The 23,435-nt window shown below is 42.2% G+C and overlaps 3 protein-coding genes across 4 annotated transcripts in view; 1 reads left to right on the plus strand and 2 right to left on the minus strand.

The window, feature by feature from the left end:
• zcchc4 (zinc finger, CCHC domain containing 4) lies at positions 1-18,761 on the plus strand. The gene is made up of 13 exons (XM_063187091.1): positions 1-175; positions 415-533; positions 2,355-2,437; positions 2,821-3,099; positions 4,593-4,673; positions 12,269-12,341; positions 12,574-12,724; positions 13,033-13,133; positions 13,930-14,051; positions 15,904-15,979; positions 16,263-16,314; positions 16,849-16,972; positions 18,257-18,761. Exons 1-13 carry the CDS (start codon positions 100-102, stop codon positions 18,375-18,377), a joined length of 1,458 nt encoding a protein of 485 aa, XP_063043161.1. The 5' UTR covers positions 1-99; the 3' UTR covers positions 18,378-18,761.
• si:dkey-219e21.4 (tripartite motif-containing protein 14) lies at positions 6,338-11,260 on the minus strand. Of its 2 annotated transcripts, XM_063186626.1 has the most exons (7): positions 11,162-11,260; positions 10,440-10,613; positions 9,999-10,094; positions 8,961-9,194; positions 8,588-8,607; positions 8,332-8,465; positions 6,338-8,029 (listed from the first exon to the last, which is right to left on the minus strand). In XM_063186626.1, the coding sequence occupies exons 2-7, from the start codon at positions 10,611-10,613 to the stop codon at positions 7,416-7,418; spliced, it is 1,272 nt and encodes a 423-aa protein (XP_063042696.1). In that variant the 5' UTR covers positions 11,162-11,260; the 3' UTR covers positions 6,338-7,415. The 2 variants fall into 2 exon arrangements, with proteins under 2 accessions (XP_063042696.1, XP_063042697.1); XM_063186627.1 differs by lacking the exon at positions 11,162-11,260 and having other exon boundaries at positions 10,440-10,962.
• Positions 18,621-23,435, minus strand: part of mfsd8 (major facilitator superfamily domain containing 8) — a 12,300-nt gene continuing 7,485 nt past the window's right edge. The window contains exons 9-12 of the mRNA XM_063187090.1: positions 22,698-22,832; positions 22,294-22,397; positions 20,943-21,175; positions 18,621-20,570 (exon numbers count right to left, since the gene is read on the minus strand). Coding sequence (XP_063043160.1) covers positions 20,364-20,570; positions 20,943-21,175; positions 22,294-22,397; positions 22,698-22,832 — 679 coding nt within the window. The 3' untranslated portion in view covers positions 18,621-20,363. The remainder of the gene's footprint in view (positions 20,571-20,942; positions 21,176-22,293; positions 22,398-22,697; positions 22,833-23,435) is intronic.

Consider the following 23,435-nt stretch of genomic DNA (forward strand, 5'->3'; position numbering starts at 1 on the left):
CAATATGGCAGCGCACTGTCAAGCATGGGTATGATGTTTTGGAAGTAAATCCAGTCTGTTTTTGTCAAAATGTAACGGACCTTAAATAATTATTCGAAAATGTATGAAGACGGTTGTGGGATCGACGTTGTCTTACAACAAGAAAGTGATAAAACAGCACCCTCGTGCCTGCATGGTATGTAAACAGTTAATTGCAGCATCTAAAATTTGCAGATAATTAACACCATCTACTGAATTGTAATAACACCGTCAGTATTGAGGTTTGAGACAACATGTCATGATTGTGTTATCCATACCAAAGTCTTCTTCAGCTTGGTAACATAGTGATACTCATAGCAGGGGACTTATGACTTCATATGACTTCATGAAGTCACCCTGTAGGCTAGTTAAATACTAAATGCAAATTTCTTACAGGCCCAACGCTGCTGTTCGAAAAGATCAACAAGGCAGAGGAGAAAAAGAGACGGTTTTATGCGTGTTCTGCTTGTCGCGACAGAAAAGACTGCAACTTTTTCCAGTGGGAGGATGAGAAGGTAAACACTCCGTCTGTGTTGTGTCACTGGTGTTATTGTCACAAACTCAAGATACGATTTTTTAAGTGTTTGACTCTTGCAATTCACCATTACGCAGTGTAGAATATGTAGGATGTTGTATGTAGGCTAGCACTCACTGCGTGTGTAGTGCATTTCCACTACTGTCACTGGCAGCAGCTATGTAACCTGTTGCTTTAAGTGAGAGGTCATAGAACTAATAGTCGAGTACATCTATGGCCAAAATGCACCAAACCCCCCAAAAAATTGATACAATAGGTTTTTCAACTGATTTCAATACATCCAGCTGTCCTTACTAACATACTAAAAATCTAGGAAAATCTAACTTCAGGAAAGGTGTCATTTTCAAGATCAAAGTTTTTTAAAATAAAGGTTACTACATGATAATTACATTGGCATGAACTAACATGTTTTCAGGATCTGTTTGTTTGGAGTGCTGTTTGGGTGGATAAAGACACTACTGCTATGGTAATATCCATGTGTTGTTTGTCAGGGCACATCATCAGTGATGAGTCATGGTGCCACTAGGTATTTTGGGTCTTTCAGCAGCTGAACTGAATAGACAGGAGCCACTACATGTGTAAGTAGACGGCAAGGTGAAACGGTTGGTACTGGAGACAGACAATGTCCTGAAAGGACATAGGGCTTTAGCATAGCTTTCGGGTAAGCCAGAGTAGGGCCTGTTGTAGCTTCATAGGCAAGGGTCAGGGCCTTGTATTCAAGTAGGGCATGAAAAAGAGGACATGACTGGGAAACTGAGGCTATGTGGTCAGAGAATGATAGATGGTCATCAACAATGACACTTAGATTTCTTGTGGCCTTATTTGAGGCAACAGTAGCAGAATCCATATTGAGTTCGATATCATGGCAACCTAAATCTTTGGCTGGGATAACCAGCAGTGCATTTGGGCGAGGCTCAACTGAAGATTGCATTCCTTCATACTTGTGGATAGTTCAGAGAGGCAAGCGGAAATGTGTGTGACCGTGGAGTCATCTGGCACAAAGTAACTGTGCTTCATCGGTGTAACAGTACTATGAGAAGCTGTGAGAACAGATAACATGGCCCAGTGATGTGGTGTACATGGCAAATAGGAGTCCCAGCACCAGCCCTTAGGACACCTCTGTGGAGAGGCTATGATTTGAGGACAGCTGACCTTGCCCTTGATACATGCTAAGAATGATACTACCAGACTCAAAGAATGTCTGGAAGAACTTGAGAAACATAAAACTCAATTATTTATCTAAGAGAGATGTTAAATAATCATGTTTTGAAAAAAAAAATGCTAGCTGGTGAGTCTGCACAAAGATTTTTAGATTTACTACAAAACAAAAAGAGATGTCCATAATCTCTTCTGAAGATATCTTCTGGCTTACTAGAAACAAAATAAAAGAGTAATTTTGAGCTTGGCTTTTTCAGATTTTGAGTTTTTGCATTTTGAAATTTAATGCATATTTAATTAGATATAGTCCAATTACCATATTAAAACCTAACATTTTAACTTGCAATACATTTTTTTCTCACAAATATGTGAGTAATCACCGGATTATGTTTCATGGTGATATCGGCAAGCTAAATATTTTGGCCTATTCACCTGGAGTGTCTCTTGACCCTTATAATAAGCCTATGGCAGCTGTGTTGAAAAAACTCATTTCCCAAAGTCAGATTTTACTAGATTTTTAGTATGTCATTTAGCAGGTCCAATAGTAATAGAATCCATAAAAAAACCTTTTGTATCAATTTTTTTGGGGTTAAACCCTAAATGTACTCGCCTATAACGTTGTTATCGTTCTTCCATGTGCTAGGTGTCAGAGGCCAGACTGAAGGCCAGAGAAGAGGAGTACAACTCCAGGAAGCCCCCATTTACACACACAGAGTACACTCAAAGGTAAGGCAGCAGTCATTTCAAAGGTGTTCTATTGCTTTACAACTATTCACTATAAATTATAGGATTACCGGTATTTTTATTGTACAGCATTTCTTAACTTTGTGAAACTTGCTTCACGAATAAACTATGGTAATGTATAATTATTATAATTATTATAATTGTTATTATTATTATTATTATTATTATTATTATTATCCATAGGTGAGTAATAGCAATGTGATTCTACACGGATATGTCCCAAGCTGTGTAATTTTCTCTGCTCTACTTTTCATCCAACTTATGAGATGTTATTAGTTCTCAACACCTCCACCAATGTTTGATTTTAATGATTAAACATTTTGTGAAATCTGTTGTTTATTTTTACATTCATATTTGGTCCCTAGATTCCGAGAGTTTGTCTCACTCCCCTTGGATCAGCGACGGTTCTGTGTGGACTGCCAAATGTTGCTGCTCCCGAGAGATTTGGATGAGCACAGCAAGCACGAGTCGCTCTCTGATGACATCACGGTGGCGCGTCTGAGGAGGCCCAGTCTGTTGCTGTGTCCTCTGGAGAACAAGAAGAGCAATGCACAGTACCTGTTTGCAGACCGCAGCTGTCATTTCCTCCTGGACACGCTGATGAAGCTGGGCTTCCGGAAGATGCTGTGCATTGGAACACCAAGGTAAGGATGTCCGAATACTCTAGTCCAGGGGTGTCAAACTCATTTTGGTCCGGGGGCCGCATACAACCCATGTGGACCTCAAGCGGGCCGCATTAGTAACATCATCGCGCAAAAAAAAAAAAAAAAAGTAAAGCAGAGGATTAGTGTTCAGTACTATCAGGTTTTAAGTGTGTTGAATATGTAGAAAGCAATGCAATACTGATAATCCTATGCAAAATTTCCTTGACTTCATTCATTCATTAGCAACCGTCAATTAATTAAATATGGGACAGTTCATTTTGGCAGGGGGTCTCGGGGTTTCCCCCCAGAAAATGTTGTATTTCTTATATGTAATTTCCTGCATTTTCACGCATTCTAATATCCCGTTTCCAGTTTGAGCTTAATAGGAACCAATACAAATCCTATTATATTTATTATTTTATTACAACCAATACCAATACAATACGAATAAGAAGTATTAACATTTTATCTCTATATATGAGGTCTATAATATATGAGCTTTATGAAATGCCTGTTACAGTACAAATTCACTATTTATAATAGAAGTGTGATGTGCACTTTACTACATATACAGTGTAACAGAGGGACCATTGGGTTAATGTCATGCAGGTTTCGATTTTGCCCCGAGGGCCGTAATTGCGCATTTCGGTTATTTCATTGAAAAAAAAAAACTTGTAAATATATATATATATATACAGTATATATATGTATATATATATATATATATATATATATTTTTTTTTTACATCCGGGCCGGATGGAACCCTCTGGCGGGCCGGATGCGGCCCGCGGGCCGTATGTTTGACACCCCTGGTCTAGTCAGTAGACCCTCCTCCTGCCTCCATACCAGTAGCTATCACTTGGCGTCCTGACCAGAAAGCCAACCAATAGGAAGCACATTTCGGACGTACTACAGCACCGTCATTTACATAGCCTTTGAACCGCATTGGTTACTGGGAGGCTGGTGCAGTTGTCAACCTCCCGTCGACTTCTGGGGTAGCGAAGTAACCATCAGTTACTTAAAGCTAATATGAAAGTCATCTGGGTACCGTTTGGTTGAAAGCCTACTAGGGTATCTATTCAGGCGTACTGCATAGTTGCTTACTTATTACATAGAAAGGCAGTAAGGACTTTTGTATGGAGCCTATGTCTTTTGAGCAGTTAAGTAGTGCAGTCCAAAGTTCACACATTCTGCATTTCCCTTCAATAAGATTAGGACCCACCTGTATGTGTTTGTACAACATATGTTGCCCTTAACAAAACAGTGATCGGTTATATAGTGCATTTCATAGTTTGGCGGGTGATTTTTCATGCTGCAGGTGTGACAGATGTTTGCTCATTCAATATATTATGTAATATGTAGTGACTGCGTATACATAGTGAATCCAGCATGTTGTATTTGCCCTGAGGTTTAAATGTTTTTATTTTAAAGCTCATTGACACTTCTAGTGGAGTTTGACATTGTTAAATGGTTTTGCCCTAATTCCTGATAGGCTTCATGAGCTGATCAAACTAAGGAATGCGGAAGGCAAGTCTGAAGTCGTGAGGAGCCTGCTGATGGACATTGACTTCAGGTAACTCACAACTTCAGTGTGCTTTTGACCAATGAATGGCCATTAAGAAAATAAATATATTTGTAATGCTAGTATTTGGTATTCAATTGCCAGGGTCCACCCAAACTTACTGTGGCGCTGCAGCAAATGTTGTGACCAAGTCAGTCCATTCGTTGTTTGAGCACTGAATCTACGCCGTCCTACCTGAGAAAGGTAGTCAAAGAGAAATGTGCTTTTTCTCTGGCACATTTGCCAATCAATTGGTTTGATTGGCTGTAGCTTCCAGTAACATATCGAGTCATTTGACGGGCGCAGTTGGTTGTGCCAACTTTTTGTGAGGTCTTTTACTGTAGAAACTAGAAAAGTGAGGTTGGCCAAGCTAAGCTCCCATTACATTTGCAAGCTAGGTGTTGAATTACGGTTTCAAATATTTATCTTATTGTAGGTGTCAGTAGAGGGGAAACAATGTGATATAAGAGGCGGAAGATGTTTGTGCACAGTAACACGCCCTTACTTGCAAGTGAAGTGGGTTAGAGTAGATGATACCCCGCTGGTAAAGTCTCACATTTTATTTTGTTTCAGACATGTACGTTTAATCCTTTGCCTGACGTGTTTCAACGGTGTACCTTTCAAAAGCATGTCACGCATGAACATGCATTTGACCTTCTGATGAAGACGGAAGTTACACTGTCAAAACATGTTGGGTAAAGGGATAACACTTTTGCATGTCTGAAACAAAAGAAAAGTTTGAGACTTGGACATAAAATGAATGTAATACACTTGAGACTTGGTTTAACAGTTAGACATAAAATGAATGTAATACATCTATTAAGCGACAGTAAAAACGCTTTATGATGTAAGCAATGGGACCATTTACACCAGCCTGGTTAAGCCCTACTGTACTCTTAACCCTAGTTATGGGTCATTGACATTTTTAGAAGCAGACAGAGTGGGGCAACCACAGCTAATGTCACGAGTGTGTGAAGTTGGTACATTCATTAAATGTACAAACCCCAACTCCGGTGAAGTTGGGACGTTTGGTAAACTGAGAATAAAATCAAAATGCTATCATTTTCAAAACATTCAATACATTCCTTAGATGGGGAATAGTGAAAAGACAACATATGAAGTGTTAAAACCGAGAAAAAATATATTTTTTAGGGGACATATGTACTCATTTCTAATTTGATAACTGCAACACGTCTCAAATAAGTTGGGACGGGGATCCGTGAAATGTTATAAACATCCAAATAAGAAAAAACAACAAGGAAGAACATTTCAAAATGAATTGTACTGATGAACAATTTGAGTGTCCAGGTATAAGACAATCACGGAGAGGCTGAGTCACTCAGAATTAAAGATGCAGAGGGAACAATCACCATAGTTATTACATAAAGTTTTGAATTCCATTGGTTTACCGTGATTGAGTGTATATAAGACATATTTTTGTCATTAAAATCATTGTATAGGTTCATGACATCATGAAATATATATTGGCTGTAGTCTCACTCTAGCACTCCGAGAATTACAGCTAGTGAAAACATGACCATATTAAGGACGCTTCATGTGTGCAAATGATAGAGGGGTTTAACATTCCCCTATTCACCCGAGCTCACTTGAAATAGACACAGAAGACATGGGAAACTGTCCTTTGCTTTGAGTCTTGCACATCCTGTGCTACAGTGAAAATTGACCATGCAACTTGTGTTAGTGCTAACTAAAAGTCAGCCTCCATGATGGCATGGGGGTGCAGTAGTACATTGGTTAAGCTGTTCTAACTCACCAGTAGAATTGAATACAGTACTGAATGAAATAAATGGGTTTTAAACAGCATGAAAAGCCACTTGTGCATTATATTTTGAAGGGAGATCTTCGATTACTGCCACATAGTAAGGACAAATTGCATTCTCTACTATGTTTTAACAGTTTAACTCCAACATAAGGACCAGCAGGACATAAAATGGCTGGCTTTTGGTCAAGACCTGTCACACTGTAAGCACTACAGAAAGGAAAACATTGAAAAACATGACAAGGAATACACCTACCATTTAAGCTGATATGTTTTCTTTGTACCGTTCTCCAACTAATGTCAGAACCAGACTTTTTGAAAATGGCAGTATTTTGTTATTATTCACAATTAAGCTTGCGTCCCAACTTCTATGGAGTTGGGGTTTGTACTAAAATATCTATTAATCCCTACAATAACAGAATTAGCTACGGTTGAGCCACCTCTCTTTTGCTACTGAAAATGTCAATGACCCTTATTCGAGAAGCAGGTTATGTGGGTGGGAATACAGTGCAGCTCATATTGTGATGTAAAAGGGATATATTATACAGGAAAGATACAGTAGATATGATGCCCACTAATGAATAGATGCTCCATTATGCTTAACAATAGTGTCTTTAATTACATTAAACTTGCCTAATGCACCACACTGCCTTGATGCCAAAATATTGACTTCAGAATCCATAATGCATTACGTGTACATCTGAATTCTTGCAGTAGCCCAAATATCTACACTACATTCACTAACATAGGAGTCTGCTCTAAACTATAACTATATCCCCATTAACCCTATAACTGCACCTCGAACATGTAAATGTTATGGAAGGTCATCATTTCTAATGAAATTTCAATGACCTCTGTTATCTCTGGTATGCGAAACGAAGTCAGTCAGTCTTGAACCAAAGTCTGAATTTATGAAATAGACACCTTAGGGAACAGCACCATTAGGCTTCTCCTCAATTTCCCTCCTGTTAAGGTCAGGCCATGAGGTCTGGTATCTCCATGTGACTGGGCCCCAGACCTTGCTGCCCCTCCTGGGGCCTGAGGAAGCGCAGGGCTGGGTAGAGGGGCTCCACGAACTGGTGGTGCACCCGGTCAAACACGGGCGTCAGCTTAGCCGAAAACTCCTGCAGGAGCTCCATCCCGTCGGCATCGTAAAACGCCACGTGGCCCTTCTCGTAGTTCACGAGCACACCCACCGTCCCTGGACGCTCGCGCCCACCGCGGATACCCGTCGGCACCACGTGGCGGTCGTTGTGCCACGCCGTTAGACGCCCATCGCGGAGCTCTACGCACCAGGACATCCTGTTGCGTCCCAGCTTTGCACCTTTGTCCCGCCCCTTCCTCTGCAAGGTGCAGTAGGTCACGCCCACTGCCCAGGCGGGGCAGCAGCGCACGTCCACCTCCCAGTAGTGCTGCCCAGAGGTGATGGGTGAGGTGGCCAGGGCGCAGTACACCTGGTCAAACTGCAGGGGGTGCGACTGACTTTGAGCGCCAATGGGCTCAGGGGAGATGCATATGCTCTGTCCTTCTCTTGTAATGGCGATCTGTGGATGGCTGGTGACGTTGTCAATCACCACATTTGATACATCTGTGAATGGCAGAAATTAGGTACTCTTTCAGGGGTGCTGCAAGAGCTGATATAACAGTGCAATGCAAAAGTAGAGATTGAAGTGACTTTTAGACTTTTTTGTTTACTGAAAAGACAGACTCGACCCATGGACTTAAAGGAGAACTCTGATTTCAACATGTTTGTGTATCAAAGAAGGATGCTAGTAGAAACAAATGAGTAAAATCCTTTCTAAAATCACTCAGTTTGGCTCAAGCCCAGATTTTCACCTAAGCGGCTGAAACGGGGCAGGTTTAAACCTTTAGCCCATTACAGCTCCTTACCAAGTAAGAAGGTCTTCCTCTGTAGCTGAGCTTGCAGGTCTGTGGAGATCTGTTGGAGTCTCCGGAGTAGGTCCTGGAACCTCTCCTGGTTCAGCCTGATACTCTCCTCAGCAGTGTCTGACTTCTTATGGCAACTAGGGTATTGGTACAGAAATGAATGACAGAAATTAATACCAAATTCAAATTCCTAAAATATCAAGACTCCAAGTAATACTGTTGGTGGGGTTTTTTCAATGTCTGAAAAAATGTGTTTTACCTCACTTCTTCTAGCAAATCCTGAAAGAAAAATAAATGAAATGAGTTTCATTCTGTCTTTAGTCTTTGAATTTATGAACTTATGTGACTAGCTGTGTTCTAAGCAGAGATGGGCGACTGGAGGCCCAGGAGCAACACGTGGCCCCATCCTCACTCAGTACGGTCGTATTTAAAATATTATTTAAAAACAAAAAAATCTGCTGATTTAATTTTAATTATACTGTTGGCTGATAAAGAACACAGCTCTTCCTTCCAAACAATATCCGCAGTCAGTGAGCAACCAACTGCTCCTCAAAAAATGTGGCCCTCCTTATCATGAAAGCCGCCCATCCCCATTTACCAGGTGTGTGTGGACTGTGTGCATCTCGTCATACCGTAGAAGGGGTTGCATTGCCTTTTGCTGCCATAGCGCTCTGAGCGGTGTTGATGTTCTTCTGGACAGCACTCAGGTGCTGCTGCCAGTCCTTGATGACCTGATTGAGCTTGGTGCTGGTCTCCCGCCGGTCCAGCTCCAGGGAGTCTTTCACTGCCTGCTCGTCCCTCTGCAGGGCAGCGCGCATCACGTCAAAACGCTCCTTCACCTGCTGTTTCATCACCTCCACGCTTTTCTTCACGGTGGACGGGGGAACAAAACGAAGCCATTAGATTGAGAATGGTTCTCTTACAAAGTGATACTTTTCACAAAACTAGCTGAATGATAAACCTTTGCAAACTTTTCAAAGTTAATTGAAAGTGCCAGCTGTTTTTTTCATGTGTTTCTTCCCAAAGCCAGGAATAAAAAAAAGTTAACATCTCTGACGATAACAATACATGTCTCACAAAGGAACACTTGCCAGTAAAATGAGCTGGGAAACTATTTATACCCAAATAACAAAAAATACACTTGTAATGGGTAGTGTGTTTAGGTTGTTATTATTATTGGTACAGGATTTATTCTGTTTTTAATTTGCCTGGCCGATAAAACTATTAAGTCTAATGTTCATTTTGCATAAAAAAAAGAACAGATGACCTAGGGCTGGGCGATATGAGAAAAAAACAATATCATGTAGTGGATTACTTTATATCACGATAACGATATATATCACGATATAGCACAATTACATACGCTTTCAGTTATTCTCTTTATTTGCTCTTTATTTTTTCTTTAAAATGGATCTTTTTAGTCATATTTTTACAGTTACATTAACTTATAGTGTGTATTGTGACAACATGAAATGTAATTAAATGATATTCAATTGTATAAAATTGATAAAATGACTATCACGATATAAATGATATAGGAGAAAGGTCACAATATACACTTTTATATCACGATAACAATATATATATCGTCATATTGCCCAGTCCTAAGATGACCTCTTGTTGGCTGAAAGACAGAGCGCTCCTAATATATTCAGGAAAGGCACACTTACGACTATGTTGGCTCTGCGTTTCTTCAAGGACTGAAGGTGAGCCTCTGTCCTGGCCTCTTCTGCCTTCAGTTCCTCTAGGTATCTAGACAGCTGCTCCTGGAGAGGCATGATAGCGACAACTATTTAACTGATTTCCTCTTAACATGAGGGACTTCAGGCACTAAGATGCTTTAGGAACCAAGATAAGCTTGACGTTCCATGATCTGCTGGAAAATTCAGAAGAGGAACAAAATTGCATGTTTATGTTGGTGGTTGAAGTGTTGTCAGCAATGTATAGCTTACGGTACATTTAATGATTTTGCACACTTTGTTACTGCACTAAAAATGTATGTTAAGGTGAAAGTATACCAGGATAGGCAAGAAGACCATGTCAACACTGTAGAATCATCACACGTGAATATCAGCATCTGTGTTGGTCTTGTTGTGGATCTAAGACCTCACCTGTGTGAGAGGAGCTGCTGTGGGCTCTCTCTTGCGGAGCAGCTTTGGTGATCGTGGGTAGGGTTGGACAACAGGAGGCCCAGAGAGGTCCTGGGGAGCCAGCGTGAAGCAGCCAGGCTGCAGTGTCCCCTCCAGTGCAGCAGAGAGCGCTGTGTCTGCGTCTCTGTTTGCCATCTGCGATACAGTGTATCCAGAGGGTCACAAAGTCCACAGGATAAACCTCGCTCAACTTGGTTCAAGAGTCACGATAAAAAATTGCATCATGCAACTATCAGTTGTGACACATTTTCTGCCTGCATACTTCCATGAAAGTTACTGTCACAGTCACAACTCCAATATCCACTACACACCCTCCGTGTAAGGAGCTCATGGAATCCAACCCTCCTTAAATGCAGACTTGTATGCACCAACCACTTTGCAAAATCACCCCAGCTGCCTTGTGCTGCATGTGTCTAAACCAGTTCCTCTACTTTGCAAAAGTGCTATGTTGCAACAGGTCTGCCTGACAGAAATCTAGTGAAGGATTTTTAAATGGCTTTGACTTGGAAAGGTAAAAAGCTCAACAGCAGCAACAAGGCAAAGAGGACGACGCAAAGTCTTGCTGTAAATAAATCCTTACAGACACTTAATCTTTGAAAGGTGTTTGCATTGCAATAAATCATTGTAGTCTAGCCCCGCAGAAAAATATTTTTGTTTGTGTGTGCAGTACAGTAGTACAGTACCTTTGTTTGTGAAGTTTGCAAGCCGTCTGTGTATGCTTGTTCTCCTTTTCACTGTTCCTGCTTCTCCCAGAGTGTATTTTTTTTTTCAAGAGGAAAAAAGGGGTGTGTATTCTGCCAGCAAGCTGAAGCTTGTTGCCTTTCGGCTCTGTATCTTTCTGTGTGTGTGTGTGTGTGTGTGTGTGTGTGTGTGTGTGTGTGTGTGTGTGTGTGTGTGTGTGTGTGTGTGTGTGTGTGTGTGTGTGTGTGCGTGCGTGCGTGCGTGCGTGCGTGCGTGCGTGCGTGCGTGCGTGCGTGCGTGCGTGCGTGCGTGCGTGCGTGCGTGCGTGCGTGCGTGCGTGCGTGCGTGCGTGCGTGCGTGCGTGCGTGCGTGCGTGCGTGCGTGCGTGCGTGCGTGCGTGCGTGCGCATGCTTGCGTGCACGCATGTACTCATATGATCTGTGCGAAAGCTTTGGCAGTCACCTAGAGCAGTGTTTCCCAACCAGGGGTACGTGTACCACTAGGGGTACGTGACCACACCTTAGGGGGTACGTGGAAAAATGTAATAATGACAATTGAATGGGGGAAAGACATAGATAACATGAGTTAGGGGGTACTCGTGGTACAACAAAATGGCTTAGGGGGTACGTGAGACAAAAAAGGTTGGGAAACACTGACCTAGATTACAGAAGTGGGAGAGTGAAATGGGGAGTGAAGCAACATTCAAGAGCTTGTTTTAATCATTCCAGTTTTGGATGAAGCCAAACTCTTTACACCCTCAGTCTTCCTCTCTTAACATCCTATGCATTCTCCCTCTTTCAATACCCCTTTAAACCACATTATTACCACTTACACCGAGTTTAATTTGTATTGGTATGACTAAATAGCTTTCTTAAATGTCCACAGTGGACATAGGTGGGTCTGGAAGAAAACCATGGAAGTGGTGTGCGTGCGTGCGTGCATGCATGCATTCGTTTGTGCGTGTGTGCGTGCTTGCAGGGGTAAAGAGCCATTATTATCAATAAGCATGCTGTCTGCAAATTCAGACCTGTAGAGTTATACAGAAACAGCCACACCTTGTGTATACCAATTTGCTGTGTGCACTAATGCCTCTCTTCCTTTTCTGCCAGGTACTCCCAGTTTTATGGCCAGGATGAGTTATGCCACTACAATATGTTCAACCATCACTTCTTTGGTGGAAATGTAAGGACAGCTTTGCTTCCTTCACAGTTTATGTTACCTCGGTGTAGCCTATGCTGTTCTGAACAAGTTGAACTGAACAAGTTCATAGATTTATGACAGTCCCATGACTCATTTTGCAAAGTTACATTAATGAGTCGTAAGCATACTGTTCTAAGCCTTTTCTCTGCAGAAATGCAATTCAGTTGTACCTCGTGCTGCTCTGAATATTGACTAGTTTCTGAACTTTGACCAGGAGCCCTCAGAGGTCTTTTGTGATTTCCTGCGTGAGGAAGATGGAAATAAGGTCGTCATGGTGACTGACCCTCCATTTGGCGGGCTGGTGAAGCCTCTGGCTCAAAGCTTCAGACAGATCTCAGACACCTGGAGGACGCTTCAAGGCACAGGTTGGAGAGTCGGTGTAAAGATTAAATATGACTTAATATGCTTCTCTTTTAGTAAGTGTCAATAAACTGAGGTGTTATTAAGCTGGACGGGACGTGTCCCATTTCAGAACTGAGACTAAGGCAGTATTCATCTTTCTCCTCATTGTATAGTCAGAAATACTAAAGAATTCAGTAACAGTCTTGGGCTTGGCTGTGTATTTCAGGCATAGTCTATCTGTCCCCATATAGCATAGTCAAAACATTGTGAAGAGTGAATACTTGTCAGAAGTGAATACATAAAGAATTCAAACATCTATTGTACCCTGCAGGTGATAACCAATCAGAGCTGCCCATGGTGTGGATCTTCCCATACTTCTTCGAGCCACGCATCCTAGAGTGTTTCCCCTCGTTCACTATGCTGGACTTCCAGGTATAAGCAAAAATGGAGTTTTGAGTTTGTCAGTCAACATGGATATAGAACAATAGATGTTTCATGTTGCTGAGCTTTGTTTGATGTCTTGTGATCACCTCTCTTCCTTTTGACCACATTTCAGGGCTTTTCCATGGGACTCAGGCCTGGAGATTGGGCTGGCCATGATAGTTGTTTGATGTGGTGGTCCTCCATCCACACACTAATTGACCAAACTGCATGGCTTGGACAATTGTCCTGCTGAAAAAGACAATGGCAAGAGTTAAGGGACATTGTCAGAGTAGAGGTAAGCAGGTTGTCTTCCAATATAACTTTGTTTGTGGCTTCAGTAGCATGCCCTTTCCAGAGATGAATCTGACCAATTCCAGCCTTGCTGAAGCACCATCAGATAATCACCTATTCTCTACTAAATTACACAACCGGTGCAAGACACTGTGGTTTGTAGACCTCTCCAGGTCTCTATCTAATCAATAATTGACCAGGTGTTAGATTGAATGTCAAATTTGTCCAAGGATAGGTGATGATCTGAGGGAGCTTCAGCAAGGCTAGAATATGGAAGATTCATCTTGTGAAGGGCGCGCCACTGAAGCCACATACAAAGTTGTCTTGGGCCAAAATTTGCCTCCGTCTGTTCTGACAATGCCCCTGAACTCTGAAGACTGTTTTTATCAGCAGGACAATGCTCCAATCCACACAGCTTGGTCAATCTAGGTGTGGATGGAGGACCATCAGATCAATACCCCATCTGCAGACTCCAAAATAGTTTCAGTCCTCACATTGTCTTTCCTGACTTTAGGTCGACTATGACAACCATGCCCTGTATAAACACGGAAAGACGGGTCGAAAGCAGTCCCCCGTGCGACTCTTCACGAACCTTTGTCCCCGGGACATCGTCCTGCCTGAGGAAGAGGGCTACAGGTAGAGCTACTCTCCACACCTCCATGACTCCCTCAACGCATAAACATCAGCCTGTCAGGAGACTCACTGTTGTGTTGAAATGGGCTGCTGCATCAAAATGAGCTACTAGTGGGCTGTTTACATAGCCCCAACCCAAACCCTAGGGGTGCTACGGTAATGAGTCATAATGGCTAGGTAGCTCAGCTGGATGGACAGCTCATATCGTCACGACAACATTGTCAAAATGACCTGATTTGTCAAAATGAGCAACCAGTAGCCTCTTAATATAGGTATAATGCAAATCTACCCCTTGGGCATTACTGTAGTGCTTTGTGCTGGCTTTGTAGTTGAAGTTTGACGGGAAGGCCAAATCGTCAGGCACACAGGAAATCCAGGCTTGTCTCAGGGGACCTGCTGTCCTTTAGTAGCTAATGTTTTAGAGCACGGTGAGTCAGATGAAGGTTGACTCATTGGCTGTAGGAGAGTGGATAGAGGGAAAGAGTCAATATTCAGGAAGAACATGGCTCACTGGTGATAACCAAACAAAGCAAAAGGTTTTTTTTTTTTTGGGGGGGGGGGGGTCTTCTTTTTGATAGGACAGTGTGAGAGGAGAAAGAAAGTGAGTGGAAGAGAGAGATGGAGGAGGTTTGGGAAATGACCTTGGGCTGGAATCTAATCATGTTTCCAGCATAACAGTACAGTACCTTAGCCGTTTGAGACAAGACCACTAATAACAATTTAAATACCAGACATAAAAGTTTTACTACTAATAATTATTAAATTGTCCTTATGTGAGCCATCAGAAACATGGCCGTATGAAATGTTAAATTTGCTGACCGCCAAAGTAAATCCAAACGTTCTAATTTCAACTGAATTTATAGCCAGCATATACTGTGTATGTGTGTTTCTCTTCTGTATTGTGTGAGAAAATGAAGACCTCTTTACATTATTTTACACGTGATCGCAGTCATGGTTTCGAAACATAAATCCTGGGATGACCCTGAAGAAGGCATAAGCCGAAATGTTGGTCTAAACTTTCTAAAGTACTGCATGAAGTTCAGAGTGTGCCACGGCAATTGTTTTTTCGAAATACAGTCCTACGGTAAAGCACATTTCATGTCTAAACACAGCGACCAACAAAACACCAATGATCATGATAACTTAACATCTACACTACAACTAACTACCACATTGGTGAAGTTATCGTGGTCTATTTTCTTAGCCTCTACATTTGATGCCGCATCCAGAAGATTAAAATGTATTATCTACTGTGAAATCTGCACACAGCAAGTGGGGAATGTCTATTGCCCAAGGCTTCACCATATCACATCTTGGGAGAACACCCACTAAGGCAGGCGTATCCATGGATTTGATCCATGCTGATAGTGATTAACAACTTCCAGGCACAAAACAGAGGTGTTAGGCCGGGCGGCGCTGTGGCGCAGCGCACTAAGCCCCCCACATTTGGGCTTGCAAGCCCACGGGGACCCCGGTTCGGGTCCGAACGGGGTAATTTCTCGATCCTCCCCCGTCTCTCTGTCCCACTCGCTTCCTGTCTCCATCTCACCCACACTGTCCTGTCAAATGAAGGCATGAAAAAAAAAACATAAAAAAAAAAAGAAGTGTTAATATGCCTTGTGGCCTGTTATTATAATCACGTTCAAGAATTCAAATTACTTAAACGTTAAGTAATAAAAAAGTTGGCAAGGCCAATAAATGTGGTGCAAAAGCTATTGTTAAGATACACTGGAGTGATGCGGATTGGAAACCGTGCTTGAACTTTGCCAGCAATTTAGAACTTTAGTAGGAACCCTAGTCAACTTCTGTGTAATGTAGGTTTTAAAACTCTGCTTTGGTCTTCTCCTCCAATCAGATTCTGTGCCATCTGTGAAAGATATGTCTCGGCAGACAACAAGCACTGTTCAAAATGCAACACTTGCCCTTCAAAGGTAAGCAGAGGAGTGATATATGTTGTTAACAAAAATGTCTAGGTTATTCATGCTAAATATATAGTGTTCTGGTGTTGAACTGAACATGTTTTTTTGGTGGTGAGAAAACAGGGAGTACTGTATTTATTATGGTAATTGAATGATTTCCAAACATACTGCGTGCATATTTCTAATGATACATGTTTTTACTGTTGTGGTGAGGATCTTGTCTGCTGTCTGAAATGGGTCCAGAGTCTGTGCCCTTGTTTCGTCTTACCAAAGCTTCCCTTCTTGTTTTTTGCAGGACGGAAGAAAGTGGAAACATTGTGCTGACTGTCGGAAATGTGTGAAGCCGAGTGAGTTTCCCCTTTTTTGTTGGCTCTCAAGGCCAGGACAATACTAGAGCTGACCTCCTCATGGCTCCTTTTTAATTCCTTGTATTCTTCACTATGTGAAATGTAATCACGTACTTCCAAATGTGTTAACCCGGTGCTGGATCAAATATAACTTATATAAATGTAGCTATATAAATTTTATATAATATATCAGGGGCGGAGGAGCTATAGGGAGGGCGAGCAGGACATTTGCCCCTGAGCCCAGGGCAATCTTGTATTGGTGGAGGGGGCCTTATTATGACCTTGGCAGGCCATATGGAGGGCCCTAGAATTGTTTTGCCCTGGGGCCCTGTGTGAAATTGTTCCGCCACTGATATACATATATATAACTATATAAGTATAAAAAAACTAAAAAAATGATCCTCATACCAAAGACCTTTATTACAACGGCAGAAAAGTAACTGTTGTAAATTATAATGGAAGATGAAAGGTGGACAGATTCCTACTATTCCTTGTGTGCTTGCTGATCTCTCTGACTCTCTTTCTCTCTCTCAGCCTGGCAGCACTGCAGCTCCTGTGGCCGCTGTGCTCTGCCGGATCATGCGTGTGGGCAGGGCCCGACAGGCTGCTTCAACTGTGGCAGCCTGCAACACAAACACAGAGCCTGCCCAGGCAAGGGGTAAGCGCACGCACGCACACACACACAGACACACACAGCAGTAGGCATACATGCAAATAAGAGGATCACAAAACGCACACAAAGAAGCACCCTCAGATACACACTGATACACACAAGAGATTGAGACGGCAACTTTCAGACCATACAGATCCTGTCACATTGCGAGGCAAGACATGTTTATTTGTGTAGTGCGTTTCATACACACAGACCGTTGAATGTGGCTGACAAAAGTTAAATCAAAGAACTGGTAGAGAGTATTCATAGCGGCCTTTTGACTTTCTGAAGCTTGTATCTCTACCTCCTCACCCATTCACACACACACACACCCTTCCGTTTCAAATGCTGAAAATTACTCGCACTGTCCCAACATGTCTCAAGCTGTATCACTAGACCAACATGTCTAATAAGTCATCAAGGATGGACCACAAACATTGCCGCAAGCCAAACAAATCAAATCAGTGGAAGTCTGTGTCTTGCCAGAGCACCACACAACAAAGCCAAAAGTTGCACTGCATAACTGCGTGTTCCAGCAAAATGAGTGCAGACGTCGAATAGGCCTTTCAACAATTCCTTTGTCTTCAAGAAACATATTACTTATTACCGGTTCATTATATTACAACAGAAATTAATTAGAGGCATACCCTCAAGATTTTTCACTGAATAGTATGAGGAGTTTGAATTAGGGATGCAAACGATTAATCGATTAATCGACTTTAATCGATCAATGCATTAATCGATTAAAAAAACATTAATCGCAATTAATCGACAATTCAACTGACAAGAGACCCAGATGAAATGGGCATGTGAAGAGTGTGTGTGAGGAGGGGTGTGAATAGTGGGAATATTTCAATCATCTTTGGATTAAAGAATTGAAATAGAATTAATTTAAATGTGGTACTTTATCTCATTTTTAATGAAAAAAATTTGATTTAGTAGTTTTTTTCCAAGAAACATTGAGATTTCAGGGGGAAAACTCCGCTTATCAATTAATCGTAAGTCGATCGATAAGACTATCAACTAATGATTAATGAATTAATCGATAATTTGCATCCCTAGTTTGAATGCATGTTTTTCTGTTCGGTGTCTACGGCACTTTGTCTCTAGGATAGAGCCGGTTTCAGATCAGGGAACGGGTCAGCATTGGTTGTTGCTTGTTTAAATGTCTGGGTCTTAATGCTAACTAATACTCACACATCTGAGTAAGGGAAATGTTCTCTCTCTCTCTCTCGCACACACACTTATTCTTTCTCTCTCACACACTTATTCTTGCTCTCCGCTTCTCAGCAAAGCCAAGTGGAAAGGGCCAGGTCGAGGCCCTAGTGGACCAGCACACACAGCCAACAGAGGAGCAGCTAAGAAGGGGAAGAAGAAGAAGAAAGCACACAAGAAGCAACAACTTGTATGAACTCCACAAGACTCTTGTGACAAGAGGACTATTACACACACACACACTCTCTCTCTCTCTCTCTCTGATCTTGCCTTTTTAGCAGTTCATTTAGTATATGGAGGCTGTGTAGAAGATCTATGCAGAAACATGTTAAATTATGAAACATATAGTGTGAAAAAGTAACTCATTCCAGATCCAACCATACCGAATTTGATATGAACGTTTTTGTTACCTCTAGATAGATTTCAGCAGGAACAGTGGCCTTGTTAAACTCTGTTTAATACACACAATGAATATACAGAATCATAAAACATTAATGCATTGGAATCCAGTGTTCAAGGTGTGTAGCAACAGCATTTCTTTTGGAAATGTAATAAAATGTTACATTATTTTGCAGCTACACATCTGGAAATACTTAATTTCTTTCTTCAGTAGACGATTTGTAACAATCATTATTGCGAATGTGCACAATTTGGTCATAGGCAGCTTAGCATTACTTTTCAAACGTTTACATCATTGCACAAAAACATACACTTCAGTAACATAATATAAGAGTTATCACTTGTGGGATGTTAGTTATTTCAGAGGTTTGAAAAGAAATCCAAACACTCAAATGCTGGGTTGTCCTTCTCACATTATATTGTCGTTTGTTGTAATGGGAAATGACATGAGGATGAGGAATCTTTCATGAGAACTGTAAACAGCTTTTACCGCCTTTTTCTATCCTTCATGGCCCATTGGGTAACTTTCAGTAGTTTATTTACAGAATGTATGCTACCCTGTAATATATCTGATCTTTTTCATTACTATGTACTACCTCCACAATAGACACTTCATAAATGAATAGGTAGAAACTCTCCATGGGAATCCGTCATAGGGCGTAACTCAAAGTCAAGGATGCTTCTCTTGGTAGTGCACACTCAAGACAAGGCTGAAATCCTCAAACGATTATGAATGGAACATGCTCGGAAGTGAACGTTATAGCAGTTCCATTTTGGCCGCTACACACTTATTTCCAACTGATTTTTAACAGTAAATACAATTGTTTGGTTGTAATCCTGTTGCGTAAGTACAACAAAACTACATGGATGTTCATATCAATTCATAACAGTACACAAGTTGTCCGTAGTCAAAAGCTTGTCATGACAAACAAGTACAGCCTTGGAAATTCTATGAATCAAGAACGGGGCACTTGGTAACATGATTGAAGCATGATTCACTTGGAACAGTCCTAGACAGTACAGTCGCAATGACGTGAAATCCTTGATAAATGGCTTTACTCAGCCTAGTACGGCCAGGACACTTCACATTGAGAAATGGCACTTAAATTAGAGACATCTTTGGCTGCACAATCTCTGATCAGACCAAACCAATAATCATGTAAAAGAATGGGCAGCATACATTTTGAAAACAAACTACTAAAGTAACACAGAGGCCCTTTTAAAACACAGCCAAGTGTCATCACATGGCAGATTCGATTACAGTGTGCTTGTTTGATTCATGAATAAATATTACGCTCTCGAGGAACAGTGCAAGCTCTAATTTCTAGCAGTCAGCAATCAATGATGGAGTCAGCCCAGCTTGATCTCAGGTTGCGCCCTCTAGTGGCCAATGTAAGCAGCCGTCAGCATCAGTGCCACTGTGCAGATTCATTTGGTTAGTGTTTGTTCTGTGGGTTTGCTGCGGTCAGTAAACGGTGTCACTGTTTCAGGCTTCGGACTCAGGGGTCCTCTACCACAGCAGTACATTTTTTGTGAAAAGTCACACCAATTGTCAGGCCAACCTGCACAGAAGTGTTAATTAAAACATTTAAAAGTCCACAGCAGAGTTCTTTCCAATCCTTTAAGATAATCCCACGACTGCATCCACCGTCTGCCTCTCCCCTTGACTCCAATGGTGCAGAACAAAGAGGTTAACGAGACTCCCATTCAACAAAGCACCCCTCATTCCGCCACCCATAGGGCAACTTTTAGGGGCCCCCGAGGGCCCCTTATCTGCTGTCCGTCACTCCTGTATGACGCCGTGGCGTACGGAGAAGGCGATGAGGCGTTTGTACATGGCGCCGAGCAGCACGGTGGCCGCCAGCACGATGCCACAGATGAGGCTGAAGGCCCAGCGGGGGCCCAGCAGCGTGTACACCTGAGACACGAACACGGGGCCCAAAGTCCTCGCACCACTGCCCGACGCCGTCAGCCAGCCCATGTACACACCCTGTGCACACATACACGTAATGGAGGTTAGCAACTATATACACAAATACATGCCATTGGAACAATAAAAACATTTAATTGTTGAATGACTGAGTCACTTCTGTGAAGATCGTTATTCAGCAAGGACACATTAGGCAAGAGATTAGTTTTAAGCAACTGGAATTATTTTTTGGAGGATGCCCAAACTTCGAAAAGAATTCCAGTTACCTTGTTGACTTAAAAAGCGGGGTATTATGTCGTTTTGGCTTTCCTTTACAGCTGGGATTTCTATAGCTGGGACTGGACCAAATATGTGGCAAGTGTGGCTTTCCTTGATATCCGGGCTCTCCACCTCTGTTTTGAGGCGCTAACGGTTAACGGCATGATACGGTACCTGCGGTTTGGGCCCCAGGATCTTGGAGTAGAGGGTGTAGGACATGACATTGCAGGCTGGGTAGCCCACCCCGATGAGGAAGTCGGAGGTGAGGTACTGGGCCAGGTTGATGGCGGGGGTGTACAGGCACCAGGCCTGTTCCGCCGGGCAGCCCGTGGCCTCCACGCTGGAGTTGGACACCGCCAAGGTCTCCACTATCACCTCCTGCGACGGACGGCTGCTGTTGCGTATATCTGTGAGGAGGACAGGGAGGAAGATGGGAGATGTTTCACTAAATCGTACTGATTTAGGGAGATGGGGAAATGGGAAAAAACGGATACTACATGCATACAAGACGTTGAGAAGGTAATAAGGATATTTGAATGCAACGTCAAATGGTTTTATTCAGCAAACACGCCTTCATATATTGTCATGGTGTAACTATGATGATTTCAAGTTTAGGCAAAGGACGCGCTCAACTTCTTGGGAAAAACGAAAGTACCACGCACTGATGAAGGCTTGATAGCCGAAACGCGTTTGCTTTTTGGACATGGTGGTAATATAAATAAATAATGAGACGCAGTTTGTGAGTGCGGATTTTTGTTCCTTAAGTAACTATGATGATGTAACTACACCGTCAGTAAAAAGTAGAAACATTGTGGTTTTCTGGAAGAGAATTCTAATGTCTCAGTATGAACAAAGAGGAAACATTTCTCTTTGACGAGGCATTCCAAAGAGAAAGAGCAGACAATCACAGTACTGTCACCGTCCTCACATCATGTGACAGTTGCAAACTCAGGAGGACAGGAATGCAAGCAAGAGACCTGAATGGACAGCTATCCTGCACCACTCATAAACGCTGCAGTGGCGGGAAAAACCTTGAGCTTGGTTTTAGCACACTGGTGTCATTTGTGAAAGGAACTTGCACTTCTTATGAGTGACATCGTGTTTGCAGTTAATTTAGCCTAGTTGGTATCAAGGCACTTCACTCAACATGGGAAGAACCAGCAATTCCGGTGGAAAGTGGTCATTTCATCGAGTTGTCTCTAATATTTTTGGGGGTTTATTCTTTTATTTTATTCTCTATATACAAGTTTTCATACATTTTATTACTGTTCTCACTGCATCATACACAATCCTAACCTTGAGGTGCCTTTCAAGTCAGTGGTTTAGTGACTAACTCATGAATTCAATTAAGCCGCATATGTCCTAATAGAAGAGTGCTTTGTTTCACCATTGGAGTAAACCAAGAGCCTTCCATTAGTAGGCAGTTGGTCATTGGCTCCGAGTTAACATACCCAGTGAAGTGGCCACACCAGCTTTCAGATTGACTAATTATGGAATGGAAAATGCGAGGTCTTCTGCTGCCTACCTGCCCATTGGATCTTGGGATACGTGTTGCCCCACGGGAGGAGGATGAAGAAGCCACAGAAGATGATGATCAGACCTCCCAGTAGCACTGGCCGATCCCCAAACCTGCAACCGGTCACACGAAATGGAGGCATTCAGTCACTTATCACCATTGCTGACAGAAAATTAAGGCCAGGACATTTTTTAAAGCTTACATTAATAAATAGTACGATCAATATCTAAATGTATATTTAATATGTTACATTCAATGCTTTCAGCGCTAATAACAAAAAAAGTATGCAACTGTTAGAGTAGAAGAAAGATCTTTCAAACAGCTGTATATTTTTTTAATCTTAATTAGTGACACAAAAACAACATTCCTCTGTAATGCGATGTGTCAATTCTGACCGCCAACTTCAAGCTTACCTCTTCGAGATGACCTTCACTGCAAGGAAGACGAGAATGGACTCGAAGCCAATGCAGGCCAGAATGATGCCATTGTACAGCACCCCTTGCGTTCTAGTCCACGCAAACATGTCCATGGACAAGGGTGTGGAGATACTAAGGCAGAAAAAAACAACATGAGCAAATCAGAAATAGCAACCTGGTCCCCTGGCCAGTGCTGGTTTCTGGTGCGCATGAGAACGTTTCTGGTGTGCAAGAGAAACCCTTCAGGGATTTTCCTGACTTGCACATTGCATTTTAAGGGTTCCATAGTTTGGCACCCTCTGCAAATGACACAAGACGCTGCGGGCAAACAAACACTAACAGACATGCTGATAGGCCCATTGCAATACCTGGCCAAATCCCCTCCGGGAACCCAGGTAAAGATAAACATTTCAGAATGAAATGATGTGATTTACAGAGGCACCAGGGTTGACCTATCAACCACACAGGACAGCAACTTTACATCAACCCAAGCCCCCTGTCCAATAACCTTGTCTCTTTAGACACACTGAACAGTCTTGGAAGCAGGACTGTCCCTCATTCAAACTAGAGCGATGGGCCAGTTAGAAATGTGTTGTGCCATGAACCAAGTTGATAAAACACAGCCATGTTGCAACAGTATTGCAAGCTTTAAAAAGGTGTTGCAATGAAAGTGTCTGGAGGACAGCTTTCAGGAGTGTTCTACTACATGCACAAGAAAGCAAGCAGGCACCCATT

The sequence above is a fragment of the Engraulis encrasicolus genome, chromosome 21 (genome assembly GCF_034702125.1).
Source record: "Engraulis encrasicolus isolate BLACKSEA-1 chromosome 21, IST_EnEncr_1.0, whole genome shotgun sequence".
NCBI lineage: Eukaryota > Metazoa > Chordata > Actinopteri > Clupeiformes > Engraulidae > Engraulis > Engraulis encrasicolus.